Here is a 16,855-nt window from a genome sequence, read left to right as displayed (position 1 = left end):
AAAATGTGAATGGTAGCCTGCGATTCAAAGCTAATATGAACATTTGGAATGGAGTCTCTAGCTGAAAGATTGTGGCAGGACTGGAGTAGGTCCCAACATTTGTAGAGTATACGAAAGAAATAAAGAAATAATAAAAGCAGAATTGAGCGCTGCTAACATAAAGCAGCGCTCAACTTAAATAAAGGTAGGACACACAAATTCAAAAGTAAAATCTTTAAACAAAAATATTTATTCTACATATGAAAATGTCTTCATGGGGTGAAGAAATATAAAACCAATGTAATGGAAATATATAGTATTTTATGTCTTAAGTGTGTACCCACAATGCATTGTAATAATATAGACAAAACAACCAGTGCTCATATTGTAGGACACAGCAGTTCTCCTGGAGCTGCCCTGTCCATAAGGTAGGCTGGGGTAGGGTAGGCTTAGGTAGGCTAGGGTAGGGTAGGGCAAGGTTAGGTAAGCTAGGCTAGGGTAGGCTTGGGTTAGGTAGGCTAGGGTAGAGTATGGTTATGTAGGCTTGGGTAGGGTAGGCTAGGGGTAAGGTTAGGTAAGCTAGGCTAGGCTAGGGTAAGGTTAGGTAGGCTTGGGTAAGGTAGGCTAGGGTAGGGTAAGGTTAATCTAGGGTTAGGTAGGGTAGGTTAGGCTAGGGTCAGTTACGGTAGGGAAGAGCAGAATAGGCTATGGTAGGCTAGGGAAGGATAGGGTGAGGTAGGGTCAGCTAGGGTGAGGTAGGCTGAGGGAGGGTCAGTTAGGGTGAGGTAGGGTGAGGGAGCTGGAGGGAGGGTCAGTTAGGGTGAGGGAGGGGGAGGGAGGGTCAGTTAGGGTGAGGTAGGGTGAGGGAGGCTGGCCCATAAAGCCCAGCCTCCTACTTCTAGTCCAGCTTTGCTCCTCAGTATTCTGCGTACTGCGACTGAAGCGACTGTAAAGAAGTTGTTAACCAATTAAATATTATTCCACTGAAATATCTCACCTTATGCATATATGTATGTATGTATGTATGTATGTATGTATGTATGTATGTATGTATGTATGTATGTATGTATGTATGTATGTATGTATGTATGTATGTATGTATGTATGTATGTATGTATGCATGCATGTATGTATGTATGCATTGTGATAGTGTAGTTGCTATGCTGGTTGTGATAGTGTAGTTGTTAAGCTGGTTGTGATAGTGTAGTTGCTATGCTGGTTGTGATAGTGTAGTTGCTCTGCTGGTTGTGATAGTGTAGTTGCTATGCTGGTTGTGATAGTGTAGTTGCTATGCTGGTTGTGATAGTGTAGTTGCTATGCTGGTTGTGATAGTGTAGTTGCTCTGCTGGTTGTGATAGTGTAGTTGCTCTGTTGGTTGTGATAGTGTAGTTGCTATGCTGCTTGTGATAGTGTAGTTGCTATGCTGGTTGTGATAGTGTAGTTGCTCTGCTGGTTGTGATAGTGTAGTTGCTATGCTGGTTGTGATAGTGTAGTTGCTATGCTGGTTGTGATAGTGTAGTTTCTATGCTGGTTGCGATAGTGTAGTTGCTATGCTGGTTGCGATAGTGTAGTTGCTATGCTGGTTGCGATAGTGTAGTTGCTATGCTGGTTGCGATAGTGTAGTTGCTATGCTGGTTGTGATAGTGTAGTTGCTATGCTGGTTGTGATAGTGTAGTTGCTATGCTGGTTGTGATAGTGTAGTTGCTATGCTGGTTGTGGTAGTGTAGTTGTTAAGCTGGTTGTGATAGTGTAGTTGCTATGCTGGTTGTGATAGTGTAGTTGCTATGCTGGTTGTGATAGTGTAGTTGCTATGCTGGTTGTGATAGTGTAGTTGCTATGCTGGTTGTGATAGTGTAGTTGCTATGCTGGTTGTGATAGTGTAGTTGCTATGCTGGTTGTGGTAGTGTAGTTGCTATGCTGGTTGTGGTAGTGTAGTTGCTATGCTGGTTGTGGTAGTGTAGTGTGTACTTACAGGAATCGAGCGGCTGAGGTATCGCCCGGAGGCTGCCTTCAGCCCGCTGTAGGGAGCCTGCAGCCCCGGAGCCTTCTTCCCACTGGGCCTCCCAGGGGCGCCAAAGTGCTGACCGGGGTCCTTGGGCGGCACTCGGGGGCCCCGGGGGAGGAGGGTGGCCGCGGGGGAGCGAGGAGAGGACGGGGGGTGAAGAGGGCTGTAGGTCGGCCTGGCCTCCTCCACCTCACCGCCGTAGAGGTCGCCCAGGGAGTTGCCTAGCCTGGAGTTAGCCGCAGTGCTGAGGATCAATGAAACTGTCAGAACTACGAATAGCAGATAGTGCAGAGGTTCTGCACCACAACCTCTACGCTATGCTACTGCTATGCTACCAAAGGAGCTGCTCTAAAGGTTCACTCAGGGATTGAGTCCTCTACTTAGACTAGGACCTGGGGGTGAGTTCCTAAGACTCCTTCACCTCAGGCTAGGGTTAGGGTTAACTCCTTCACCTCAGGTTAGGGTTAACTCCTTCACCTCAGGTTAGGGTTAACTCCTTCACCTTAGGTTAGGGTTAACTCCTTCACCTCAGGTTAGGGTTAACTCCTTCACCTCAGGTTAGGGTTAACTCCTTCACCTCAGGTTAGGGTTAGGGTTAACTCCTTCACCTCAGGTTAGGGTTAACTCCTTCACCTCAGGTTAGGGTTAGGGTTAACTCCTTCACCTCAGGTTTCACAATACCGGCTTCAGCTGTGGTGAATTCTCCTGCATAGGTTTTAAACATATTGGGTTAGTTTGGGTTAGGGTAACCTAACCCTAGTTTAGAGAGGGTAACCTAACCCTAACCCTAAACATATTGGGTTAGGGTAACCTAACCCTAGTTTAGAGAGGGTAACCTAGTTTAGAGAGGGTAACCTAACCCTAACCCTAAACATATTGGGTTAGGGTAACCTAACCCTAACCCAATATGTTTAGGGTTAGGGTCAGGGTAACCTAACCCTAACCCTAAACATATTGGGTTAGGGTAACCTAACCCTAACCCTAAACATATTGTTGCGGTCTGAGAAAAGTGGAAAAAAATAAGACTGGTTCAGCGGCAGATTCGACGCCTGGGGAATGCTGGTGGAGCCGTTTGAGTTTTTTGGAATATACTGCAAAGGTTTTGGTGTAGTTAGCCTAGCTACACTGCAGGGTTGTATAACTAATGTTAATGTTGGTGGAGCAAACCCTTTGTGATGCACGGAAATAAACAGTTGAATTCGATTTTTGTTTTGATCCGTGTTCAGGGCTGATAGGATAGAATACCGTACACATGCAGCGTATGTAACTAGTTTCAAGTAGTAAAAGTCCTTCCAATTCAGACATTATGTGACTTTATTTCGTTTTCTAGACGTCTGTCATACTGCAAGTTAAATGTAAAGGTGCCCATCCTGCGTTTGTGGTTCAACGTGGAGCTGGAGCAGGACTTCCACATCAGCAGAAGAGCCATGCATGGACTGCAGAGGTGGTTATTACTTGTCTCCGGGATGTGTACAAGTAATTCTTTAACACCTTAATTTCAGAACGAATCTTTTGATGCTACAATATCTTCCTTTTTAGGTAATTCTAACCCTAACCTAACCACCGACCCGAACCACCTGTGTGTAGAGAATATAAATGATGGATTACCTTCTGAGGTTTGAGGTGGACGGACTTCGACTGACCCTCTTAACACCGGAACCTATAGGGACTCTGACACACACACACACACACACACACACACACACACACACACACACACACATACACACACAGACAGAAACACACACACACACACACAACCACACAAGTAATTTAAAGGTAGGTATACAAGGTCTTTACCGTGGAAGTGTGTACTTTAAAAACTGTATAGTTTAACGAGGTTAATACACTACCTGTGTAGTTCAAAAAGAGTTCATACAGTGTAGTTTAAAGAGGGGTCTATACCAGTGTAGCTTAGAGAGGTCTTTAGCTGTGTAGTTTAAAGAGAGGTCTTTACCTGTAGTTTAGAGAGGTCTTTACCTGTAGTTTAGAAGTCTTTATCTGTAGTTTAGAGAGGACTTTAGCTGTGTAGTTTAGAGAGGTCTTTGCCTGTAGTCTAGAGAGGTCTTTACCTGTAGTTTAGAGAGGTCTTTACCTGTAGTTTAGAGAGGTCTTTACCTGTAGTTTAGAGAGGTCTTTACCTTTAGTTTAGAGAGGTCTCTACCTTTAGTTTAGAGAGGTCTTTACCTGTAGTTTAGATATCTTTACCTGTAGTTTAGATAGGTCTATACCTGTAGTTTAGAGAGGTCTGTATCTGTAATTTAGAGAGGTCTTTACCTGTAGTTTAGAGAGGTCTATACCTGTAGTTTAGAGAGGTCTATACCTGTAGTTTAGAGAGGTCTTTACCTGTAGTTTAGAGAGGTCTATATCTGTAGTTTAGAGAGGTCTTTACCTGTAGTTTAGGGTGCACTCACATTAGGCCATCTAGCCTAATGTGTAAGCAACAGACTCAGCAAAGTACTGGTGAGTGCAGGCCAGAGAACAATGGGGCCATTTGAGCACGGTTAGGTGTGAAAACGGCCACACGGCCACGGCCAGATGGCCTAGTGTGAGTGCACCCTTAGAGAGGTCTTTACCTGTAGTTTAGAGAGGTCTTTACCTGTAGTTTAGAGAGGTCTTTACCTGTAGTTTAGAGAGGTCTTTACCTGTCGTTTAGATAGGTCTTTACCTGTCGTTTAGAGAGGTCTTTACCTGTAGTTTAGAGAGGTCTTTACCTGTAGTTTAGAGAGGTCTTTACCTGTCGTTTAGAGAGGTCTTTACCTGTCGTTTAGAGAGGTCTGTACCTGTCGTTTAGAGAGGTCTTTACCTGTGTTGCTGAGCTGCTGGTCTGTTGTGGATCTTCATTTCTAAAGGCCTGAAATGAGCCCGACAGACAAAGACATGGTGAGCTTGATGCTGATGTCTTCCTCATGAGCGCTGAAACCCCACCTAGCCTTGATGCTACCGAGAATAACTCTCAGAGTCAGCTAGCTCCAGGCTAACTCTGTAAGTCAGCTAGCTCGAGGCTAACTTCCTGCTATCTCGTACCGTAGGGCTCCAGGTAGGCGCAGTGTCCGACGGCCTTTTAGAGCTCGTAGTTCGTCTCCCTGGGTAACGATGGCCGCCGTCTCCCTGAGGTCCTTCGGCAAGACACAAGAAATACACTTTCAAATACACAGGAAATACACTTTCAAATACACAGGAAATACACTTTCAAATACACAGGAAATACACATTCAAATACACAGGAAATATACAGAGGAAATACACAGAAAATACACATTTAAATACAAAGGAAATATACAGAGGAAATACACAGAAAATAAACATTCAAATATACAGAGGAAATACACAGAAAATACATTGGATATGTAATACACATTGGACATTGGACATTGCTCTTTTATATTTACATTTAGCAGACCTTTTCTCCAAAGCAACTTACAACCGTTCGTCCACACATTCCCCCCACCGGCGGAGTCGACCCCACAGGGCGACAGCCAGCTGGTCACGAGCAGTCAGGGTGAGGCGTCTCGCTCAGGGATACCTTGACCCTCAGCTAGGAGGAGCCGGGGATCCAACTAGCAACCTTCCGGGTCGAACGGGTCTAGCGGGTTGACTCAAGTCAACCCGCTCGACCTCCTGAGCAAGGTGACACCATTTTGTGTGGATTGTGTGGATTGTGTGGATTGTGCGTATTGTGTGTTTTGTGTGAATGGTCATGTATAGTTCTGTATTGTGTGTGTGATCATGTGTTGTGTGTGCCTACCTCAACTGGCCTGTCCGTCATGCTGTGGGAGGGGCTTAGCGTAAGGCCATCCATACAGGAAATTAGCCTTGACTCCGCCCTCCCCCCTAGATCTGCTCTCCCGTCCTGCAAGGCCTTCTGGGAACTCTGCTCCCCCAGCGTCCAGAGAGCTGCCTGTTTCCTGTTAGACAGGAAGTACACCTCTTAAACACACATCCTGCTTCCTGTTAGACAGGAAGAACACTTCTTAAACACACATCCTGCTTCCTGTTAGACAGGAAGAACACTTCTTAAACACACATCCTGCTTCCTGTTAGACAGGAAGAACACTTCTTAAACACACATCCTGCTTCCTGTTAGACAGGAAGAACACTTCTTAAATACACATCCTGCTTCCTGTTAGACAAGAAGTACACTTCTTAAACACACACCCTGCTTCCTGTTAGACGGGAGAACACTTCTTAAACACACACCCTGCTTCCTGTTAGACAGGAAGTACACTTATTAAACACACACCCTGCTTCCTGTTAGACAGGAAGTACACTATTTAAACACACACCCTGCTTCCTGTTAGACTGATACTACAGGAAGTAGCCTTGAAGTTAATGCTTATACTATAGTATCATCATACTATCATACTATAGTATGATACTATAGTACAGGGATGGGCAACTTTCATGATAAAGAGGGTCACATTTTTCATCATAACCATCAGAGGGCCACATGACTGCACACAGAAGCTACACAATTTTGAATTTGGTAGATATGATTTCCTGTATTCTGGTGCATTTTGGGGATGGCCACTACCTATGTACGGTTTGTTAATTGAACCAACATACATTCAATTCATGTTTTCCATGCTCAAACAGCCACATGAATGGTCAGTATTTTTATCAGTGCAAAGGGCTCACATACATCATCATTCATTGACACAAAACTGAAAAACCGTGGCCAAACATTAAGTGCAACAACTCAATGAACTCAAACCCAACAAGCATGATATTCATTGCAGTTGTAGTAGTTGTAGTGGCGACTTAAGTGGATGTCTTTAATGACTGATATCGTTTCTATATATATAGATATCGTAAACTAGACGCATGGGTTTGCCTTTGAATTCTATGAATTCTTCTCATCTTTCTTGACCAAGTTTTCTGTAACTCGATCAATTATTCTTATTTATTTATTATTTATTTATTTTAATTATGTGCGGGCCTGACTGAGTGAGGATGCGGGCCGTATGCGGCCCGCGGGCCGCCAGTTGCCCATCCCTGCTATAGTATGATACTATACTATCATACTATAGTATGATATTATAGTATCATACTATAGTATGATAGTATAGTATCATACTATAGTAAAATACTATAGTATCATACTATTGTATGATAGTATAGTATCATACTATAGTATGATAGTGTGATATTACTATAGTATGACAGTGTGATATTACTATAGTATGATACTGAAGTATTAGAGGAGCCTACGATTCGGTGCACTGAACCTCGGGAACGGCAGGACGAGCGCTATGAATGAAGGGTTATTCCAGGAACTTATGCTCACACTTCTGGGAATTGTTACTCACTATTCTGGGAAGAGATGCTAACTCTTCTTGGAAGTGTTGCTCACTCTTCCAGAAAGTGTTCCAGAAAGTAATACTCACTCTTCCAGGAAATGCTGCTGGGGCCCGATCACGGAGCCCGGGCGGCAGATGCGTATCCAGGCGATGGCTTCTGGGGCGGTGAAGCGGTAGTGTTTCATCAGGTAACAGCCAATCAGAGTGCCCGTACGACCGAGGCCCGCTACAGGAACACACAACCAACAAAGAATCTAGAGCAACACCGGCCTAAACCTGGGGTTAAGCTACAGAGTAACAACAAACTACTTCTAGGGTTAGAGTTAAGTCAGCCCAGTTAGGGGTAGAGGTGGGGAAAGGCTTAAGGTTAGGGTTAGGGTAAGGCTTAAGGTTAGGTTAGGTTTAGAGTTAGGTTAGGGTTAGAGTTAGGTCCGACCTTTGCAGTGGACGGCGACAGCTCCTTGGGTGCTTTCACAGACATGCAGGAAGCGCTGCATGATGGCGTCACTGGGCGTGCTGCCATCCACGAAGAAGAGGTCGTGATGCTGGAAGCCGGCGTCTGTGAAGCGCTTTGCATCGTAGACTTTCTTATTCAGGCGGACTACGGTCGTCACGTTGTGTTTCCTGAAGTACGGGAAGTAGGCTTCTGGTGCATGAAGAGGGTATCCTGAGAACCGAGAGAGAACCCTCTTAGGAACACGAGTACCACACCTCAATACTGCTACAGACCTGAGGACATGAGTACCACACCTCAATACTACTACAGACCTGAGGACATGAGTACCACACCTCAATACTACTACAGACCTGAGGACATGAGTACCACACCTCAGTACTACTACAGACCTGAGGACAGGAGTACCACACCTCAGTACTACTACAGACCTGAGGACATGAGTACCACACCTCAGTACTACTACAGACCTGAGGACAGGAGTACCACACCTCAGTACTACTACAGACCTGAGGACATGAGTACCACACCTCAGTACTACTACAGACATGAGGACATGAGTACCACATCTCAGTACTACTACAGACCTGAGGACAGGAGTACCACACCTCAGTACTACTACAGACCCTCAGTACTACTACAGACCTGAGGACACTAGTACCACACCTCAGTACTACTACAGACCTGAGGACAGGAGTACCACACCTCAGTACTACTACAGACATGAGGACATGAGTACCACACCTCAGTACTACTACAGACATGAGGACATGAGTACCACACCTCAGTACTACTACAGACCTGAGGACATGAGTACCACACCTCAGTACTACTACAGACCTGAGAACACGAGTACCACACCTCAGTACTACTACAGACCTGAGGACAGGAGTACCACACCTCAGTACTACTACAGACCTGAGGACAGGAGTACCACACCTCAGTACTACTACAGACACGAGGACATGAGTACCACACCCAGAGGTGGGTAGGAACGCGCTACATTTACTCCGTTACAAATACTTGAGTAACTTTTTGGATAAATTGTAATTTTAGGAGTAGTTTTATTGCAACATACTTTTACTTTTACTTGAGTAAATATTTGAAAAAAGAACGGTACTTTTACGCCGTTCCATTTGGCTACGTGACGGTCGTTACTTTTTTTTTTTTTAGATCTTTTCTTTTATTACATGCGAGATCTATTTCTATCACGTGAATATTCCTTAGCCCAAGTGAAGGAGTTCAAGTACCTCGGGGTCTTGTTCGCGAGTGAGGGTACTATGGAGCGTGAGATTGGCCGGAGAATCGGAGCAGCGGGGGCGGTATTGCGTTCGCTTTACCGCACCGTTGTTACGAAAAGAGAGCTGAGTCGCAAGGCAAAGCTCTCGATCTACCGGTCGATCTTCGTTCCTATCCTCACCTATGGTCATGAGGGTTGGCTGATGGCCGAAAGGACGAGATCGCGGGTACAAGCGGCCGAGAGGCAATTGAATAACGCCTGCACAGGCACGGATGCACGCACAACGCAGAGTGGTAATCGGGAGAGTTGGGAAAATAAGCTGGATACGGAGTGGGTGAAAATGTGTGTGTGTGTGTGTGTGTGTGTGTGTGTGTGTGTGTGTGTGTGTGTGTGTGTGTGTGTGTGTGTGTGTGTGTGTGTGTGTGTGTGTGTGTGTGTGTGTGTGTGTGTGTGTGTGTGTGTGTGTGTGTGTGTGTGTGTGTGTGTGTGTGTGTGTGTGTCACTCTGTTCGAGCCTGCATGAGAGTTCAATGTTGTCATTAGCTGTAACGTCTTTCCGACCAATCGCAGTTCATGGCCGACCTGGGCTGTACCACTTCGGGAGGGGGCGCAGTTACTCCCCTCTAGACAAAACCGAATTGGTTGCGACGTTGACCCGGCGCCCCCCGAAACGTTAACGGGCCACAGGGAATTCCATGCTTAAAGCACCCAGGCTACTATGCGGCTACTATTTTGCAAAGATTTAATTTGTTATTGTTTTAGTTCAAGGGTTATACATTTTATTTTTAAAGACCTTATTATTTTATTTAAAAGGATGTTATTTACATTATCTTTATTTGAACATTGCTGTTTTATATTTTGTTGGTGTCTATTTTGTACCGTTTGTGTTGCTCTGTTTATTTAAAAAATAAATCTGAGAAACTCAGTACTTTTACTCTTGAGTACTTGAGTAGTCTTTTCACTGCATACTTTTTACTCTTACTTGAGTAATTATTTTTACGAGTACTTTTACTTCTACTTGAGTAATTATAATCTTAAAGTAACAGTACTTTTACTTGAGTACATTTTTTAGCTACTCTGCCCACCACTGACCACACCTCAGTACTACTACAGACATGAGGACACTAGTACCACACCTCAGTACTACTACAGACCTGAGGACACTAGTACCACACCTCAGTACTACTACAGACCCTCAGTACTACTACAGACCTGAGGACACTAGTACCACACCTCAGTACTACTACAGACCTGAGGACATGAGTACCACACCTCAGTACTACTACAAACCTGAGGACATACACTGTACTAGTATGACTGTTGTACTAGCAGTAGTCATACTACTGTCATACTACTACAGTCATTCTACTTTTACGTTTATGTAATGTCATACTGATTTTTACTTCTGATCAGAAAGCTTATGTAAGGTAAATGTATAATAAGTGTGACCTGATACCAACTCACCATTCTCCACTTTAGTTTTCAAATGAGGTCCACTAAACGCCAGAAACTTTCCAGGGACGATCCAGTTAAAGTCTCCATTTTCTACTCGCTAAGAAACAAAAATACTCACTTTAATGGTTACGAGTGGTAGAAGATGTAATATAAGTATGAGTAGTCATGGTGTTACATGTCATATGAGTATTATTAGTCATGGTGTTACACGTCATATTAGTAGTTATAAAAAAAGATACACAACAATATTATCAACATCTCGACAGTATTGTTTGAGTTGAGACCTCCCCTCTGGATTCAGATTTGTTGAACTCCCAGTACTCCCAGTAACATACAGTGAGGGTCACATGGGGGCCAGTACTCCCAGTAACGTAGTGGGTCATACTAAGCATCGGTTAATGGAGGTAATGTAGTATTCTGTACTCTAGGAGCCTTGTGAGATGTGAGATAGTTTTACCTCATAGTGTTCGTATTCATCAACATCAAATGTCTCAAAGTCAAAGAAGTTGTGCTGCAGAGCCTGGAACACGATCCAGAAAACAGGTTTTAAAGTTAGTCATCCATCTTGTTTTGTAACAATTAATCCCATTTGAAACGCCATCTCTTCACTGCTAAACAACTTTGTAAATACCAGCTCTATACTATAAACTATATTTTTATACTGTACATGTCAGCTCTATGCTGTACACGTCAACTCTTTACGGTATAAGTCAGCTCTATACTGTATAAGTCAGCTCTATACTGTAAATGTCAGGTCTATACTGTACAATTCAGCTCTATACTGTACATTCGGCTCTATACTGAACATGTAAGTTCTATAATATATAAGTCAGCTCTATGCTGTACATGCAAGTTGGATAATATATAAGTTAGCTCTAAACTGTACATGCCACTTCTATACTGCATAAATCAGCTCTATACTGTACATGTCACATCTATACTGTATAAGTCAGCTCTATACTGTATAAGTCAGCTCTATACTGTATAAGTCAGCTCTATACTGCACATGTCAGCTATATACTTTATAAGTCAGCTCTATACTGTTCATGTCAGCTATATACTTTATAAGTCAGCTCTATACTGTACTGTGAGCTATGGGATGTCTTTCTATCAGCTGCTTAAACACTCACTCAAGACAAGAAGAAACAAACTCACTTTGCAGACTCCTTGCAGGCAGTCCAGAACCGAGAGGTTGTAGGTACAACTGACCAGAGAAGCGTCCCTGGACCAAAAAAGAACATTATTATACAGCTAGTGATACATAAACAAGTGTTGCAGTGGTACGGTGTGAGGAACGTGAGGTCGGCAGTTCAAGTGTGACCTTGACCAAACATATACAACCTTGCGACTGTAAGCGCTTGGCACTTGCTCTATGAACATCCTTACTGTACCGACAGCGATAGATTGTTTTTCTTTCTTCTGACAAATATATCTATTGTAAGTCGCTTTAGACAAATTGCCAAATGTCCTAAATGTAAATGTCTTTGGTTTTATATGGTCATGGTCATATGGTTGGTGTTCTAAGGTTGGTTTAGTGTCAGTGGGTTCGATTCAGCCAATGAGAGCAGGTAGCAATCGCTTTACATACCATCTGATTTAACGAACAAATCCAACGACCGAATCAAACGAACAAATTTTGATAGTGAACAGAACTGAAAGAACTGATTCTCGGAAAATAATAGTTTTGCCCATCTCAAGTGTACATGCAGCTCAATACTGTACATGCATCTCCATAGTGTTCAGGCAGCTCTATATTGTACATGCAGCTCTGTAATTTACATGCAGCTCTATAATGTAAATGCAGCTCTATAGTGTACATCCGGCTTTATAGTGTACATGCAGCTCTATATTGTAAATGCAGCTCTATACTCTACAAGCAGCTCTAATCTCTACATGCAGCTCTATAGTGTACTGTACAGGCAGCTCTATAGTTTGCATGTAGAACTATAGTGTACAGGCAGCTCTATAGTGTAAATGCAGCTCTATAGTGTAAATGCAGCTCTATACGCTACATGCAGCTCTAAAGTGTACATGCAGCTCTACCTGAACGGGAGGTAGAAGGCGTTGGTCCCGGAGGTCAGCGACCTGAAGGCCTCCTCTGGGGTCTTCTTCAGGTAGATCACCTGAATAAAGAGAGAGAGCCACATCTTATCTTGGTGCATCATAGAGGCTCTTATTTCAGTATCCTAGAACTGAAGCCACAATGACGCCTTTGTTATCGGTCTTCAAGGACATCAAATATTCAACATCAAATATTCTACAGTTAATCATCACGTGATCTTAGTTTCCAGCCGAACCCCCCTTTGTTGGGACCAGCTACTCCCCATACTGTCTCTCTGTCCCAATACTGTCTCTTTACGGTCTCTCTGTCCCCTACTGCCTCTCTACTGTCTCTATGTCCCCCTGCTGTTTCTCTACTGTCTTTCTGTCCCCCTACTGTCTATCTGTCCTATCCAGTCTCTCTACTGTCCCTCTTTCTCTCTGTCCCCTACTGTCTCTACTGACTCTCTACGGTCTCTCTAATGACTCTCTACTGTCTCTCTACTGTCTCTCTAGTACGTACGGAGTAACAGCCAATAAGCACGGCTGCATTGGCCCTTCTCCGCTGGTCGAAGGTCGTGTAGTGAACGATCCTCTTCCTGGTTAGAGTGAACGACTGGAGGAAAGAAACAAAATCAGTCACTTGAGAGATAGTATAGAAATAAGATCAAACGACATTCCCACATTCAGTCACTGTACAGCTGAACTGACGAGCTCCACATGATCACATACACCGCCCAGACAGAGCTCCACCCACCAGACAGAGCTCCACCCACCAGACAGAGCTCCACATACACCGCCCAGACAGAGCTCCACCCACCATACAGAGCTCCACCCACCAGACTGAGCTCCACCCACCAGACAGAGCTCCACATACACCACCCAGACAGAGCTCCACCCACCAGACGAGCTCCACCACCCAGACAGAGCTCCACATACACCACCCAGACAGAGCTCCACCCACCAGACAGAGCTCCACCCACCAGACAGAGCTCCACCCACCAGACAGAGCTCCACCCACCAGACAGAGCTCCACCCACCAGTCAGAGCTCCACCCACCAGTCAGAGCTCCACCCACACACCGACAGGCCCCTGGTTGTGACGTCAGACGACCTCTGATTAGGCTGCCTTCGTTCAGCAGACTGGCTAATGTCGTGATTTGGGGATTTGATCCTATATTCTCTAAATTGGGGGCTTATTTCAGTAATGGTCCTAAAATGGCATAGATTTCTATGTTGACGCTCATATTAGACAAATTACTATGTTTAAAACAAAAACAGAAAATCCAAAAACTGGTTTTGGGTACACTGGCCATATATATATACATATATCTATAGATAGATTCTGTGTATATCTTTATGTATCTATATCTATATCCATATCTATATGTATTTGTTTTTATATATATATACATATATTTATATATATATATATAAATTGATATAGTATGACTGGTTGAATGAAGAGACAGAGGACCGCTTTATAGAACAGAACTGAAACTACAGCCCTGCAGAGGAATGACGTTACTAGGGCAACCAGTAAACACAGGAACCCCCCGGGCTGGAAGATCAGGTCGGAGCGGTCCAACCCTTAACTTAACCCTAACCCACCCAGACCCTGAGTGACTGACTCACTACTCACCCAGACGTTGACCCACAGGCCCAACTCTAAACATTATTAGTTTAAATAATAATCAAGACATGATAGTGTGGAAGGGGCTATATACATATGTATATAAATATACATGTACTGAATGTATGTATGCATATATATATATATATATATATATATATATATATATATATATATATATATACACAGTATATATATATATATATATATACACAGTATATATACACATATATATATATATATATATATTGTATGCATGTACTAAACTGCTACTACATCCACTATACTGCATACCACACATACCTACCTTGAGTTTCTTGTTCAGTTTGCAGCAGTAGCGATACAGAGCAGCCAAGTGCAGCGGTCCGAAATCTGCATAGAAACTAGAGAACAGAAGAGTGCTTATCCAGCTGAAACTCTGGGCACTTATTAGATGTTATTACAATGTCACAAGATGAATTCAAATATATCAATCATTGTTAATATTAAATTACTTATGTGTTTTACAAAGTGGAGCTATACTTAATCATAAAATGACCACAATATCAGAGATGAAGAAAACCTAAATGCTACAGCCAGTATGTACTCTTTAAAACGATCACTTTATAACTTATTAATATCTTATTAATGATCAGTATGTACCCCTTTGAGTGTCTGTTTGTATATTTATCTTATTAATATTTTATTAATGACCAGTATGTACGCCTTTAATCGTCTGCTTGGACTGCAGTATCGGTTTAAACCGTTGGGTGTCGGAGACATATCGGACCTTTAATCTGATGAGAGGACTTAATCCTCATCAGAGGTCTTATCTAATTTAAAGACTTAATTCTCATTTAAAGATTGTATTCTGATTATTTGACTTAATCATCGTTATTTGACTTAATTCTCATTATTTGACTTAATTCTCCTTTAACTTAGTTACTCACTTCTCGTACACGAACTCGTCGTCGGTGCAGAAGTAGTGCGTGTTTGCGGTACTTTTGGGTTTGCTTCGTAATGTAGCGAAATACAAGCGATCTGTAATGAAGAAAAAGATTATTAGGACTAATTTAAGAACAATTTATAATATATTGTAATGAATTTCATTTATTAAATATTATATTAGCAAACAGGACCTTGATATTGTATTTAGTTAAACACAGGATAATGTTTGACTATTTGTTTTAGACGTAAACAACCAATAAGAGGGTTAGTACTACAGTGTCTACTATATCTACTATATAGTAGATATATAGTCTACTATATAGTAGTATAGTACTACTATAGTACTACTATTGTAATTAGTGTTAAGGCTCAGGATATAAAGAGTATTTCTGTACCTCTGATGAATCCTGAAGCTCCTAACAGATCAAAGTCTTTTTCTGCCATTTGAAACAAAGTAACCTTTCATCTCCTTAATGTACCGAGTCAGCTCAGAGTATCAAAACATCCCGATTACACTACACACTATACACTACACTTTATGTTCATAGACTGCTTCATCTCAATGTGAAGAAAACACCACGACTTCTTTGAACACTTAAGTTAACTTAACTTCACTGGGAAGTGAAGACTGAGCTGCTATTGGCTGAACAGAAACCAAACTGGGAGGAGTTCCTTCTTCCTGGCCGAGATTCTCTTAAAGGGCCGAAACCCTTATTATGACCAGATACACAGCGATATTATGACCAGAGAAATACCCTTATTATGACCAGATTAACACCCTTATCATGACCAGATAGACACTTTATTATGACCGGTTCAACACCCTTATTATGACCAGATACACACCCTATTAACCAGATAAAAACCCTATCAACCAAATAAACACATTATTAACCAGATAAACAACGTATTAACCAGATAACACCTTATTAATGACCAGATAAACACCTTATTAATGATTTATTAACCTCCTTAAAGTGCTAACCCTAACTCTACAAACCCTTAAACTTCTAACACTACTATATAGCACAATACGACATATACCACTATATAATATGTTAACAATAGCAAACTATTCTTTTTTGTGCATGAAAGACAATGTTAAAATCCATTGAATTAAAGGTGTAGTATGCGGTCCCTGTATCAATGAGCATCTTATTAAGGGTATCTTCTTCACAATAACATCTGATGGCAATGAATCATAACAATTCTCATTACCATGAGAACTACCTATTACACCAGTCTATACATGTATGAGTCAGTCCCGGGCCCAATGCGGAAAGTCAAATCTCCTAACCTTTATGCCACCTTTCCTTAACCTTTGCGGAAACGGTCATAGGGTCAAGGCGAGATAAAAAGGTGCTTATTTTCAAAGATAGAAAAAGACAACACTGTTTAAAATTAATTGCTCACTTTTTTCAACCGACATAATTGCACAATGGAGAGTATTGCTGACATAAGTCTCTAGCTTGAAACTACAATTTTCGGGATCACAAAAAGCTCTCTTTTGATCCATGTGTAGAATCAATTGAGTTGGGTTTGGCCAACAGACATATTTTAGGCCACTTGAAACCTAATTCACATGTGAAAAAATAGAGGCTAAACTTATGTTGATGTTGAAATTAACGGCCCCCAGTACCTTTCCTAAGCATTTTCAGAACTCCAACAACCTTTCCTCCAAGTATTTCCGGGTGAACTCGTCAGCATATCCAAGATTTGTACATTGACATTATTTTGTATTCAAGCGACTTAAACAATATTTGAGACTTTAACCCTGACCCTAGTAACCGTAACCCAACTCCATGTTGGAGACAAATCCAACTC

General features: G+C 42.4%; 1 protein-coding gene across 1 annotated transcript; it reads right to left on the bottom strand.

The window, feature by feature from the left end:
• Nucleotides 1-662: 662 nt before the first annotated feature.
• cdc14ab (cell division cycle 14Ab) lies at nt 663-16,102 on the bottom strand. The gene is made up of 16 exons (XM_056603944.1): nt 15,427-16,102; nt 15,034-15,124; nt 14,412-14,487; nt 12,996-13,088; nt 12,476-12,555; nt 11,588-11,654; nt 10,890-10,952; nt 10,442-10,529; nt 7,721-7,951; nt 7,372-7,510; nt 5,733-5,892; nt 5,012-5,103; nt 4,791-4,838; nt 3,593-3,655; nt 1,952-2,228; nt 663-925 (listed from the first exon to the last, which is right to left on the bottom strand). The coding sequence occupies exons 1-16, from the start codon at nt 15,473-15,475 to the stop codon at nt 896-898; spliced, it is 1,647 nt and encodes a 548-aa protein (XP_056459919.1). The 5' UTR covers nt 15,476-16,102; the 3' UTR covers nt 663-895.
• Nucleotides 16,103-16,855: the final 753 nt, after the last annotated feature.

The sequence above is a fragment of the Gadus chalcogrammus genome, chromosome 12 (assembly GCF_026213295.1).
Source record: "Gadus chalcogrammus isolate NIFS_2021 chromosome 12, NIFS_Gcha_1.0, whole genome shotgun sequence".
Taxonomy (NCBI): domain Eukaryota; kingdom Metazoa; phylum Chordata; class Actinopteri; order Gadiformes; family Gadidae; genus Gadus; species Gadus chalcogrammus.
Note: the sequence above shows the minus strand (reverse complement) of the source record. Positions and strands in the feature narration are given on the sequence as shown.

Bases quoted from the DNA above. Each gene is read 5' to 3' on its own strand.
- cdc14ab (XM_056603944.1), bottom strand. From the start codon at position 15,475: ATGGCAGAAAAAGACTTTGATCTGTTAGGAGCTTCAGGATTCATCAGA. The intron at 13,089-14,411 runs GTAGGTATGTGT...TCTTTCCTCCAG, and splicing joins AACTGAACAAGAAACTCAAG to TCGTTCACTCTAACCAGGAA. The intron at 926-1,951 runs GTAAGTACACAC...ACTTCTTTACAG, and splicing joins ACCTCAGCCGCTCGATTCCT to TCGCTTCAGTCGCAGTACGC.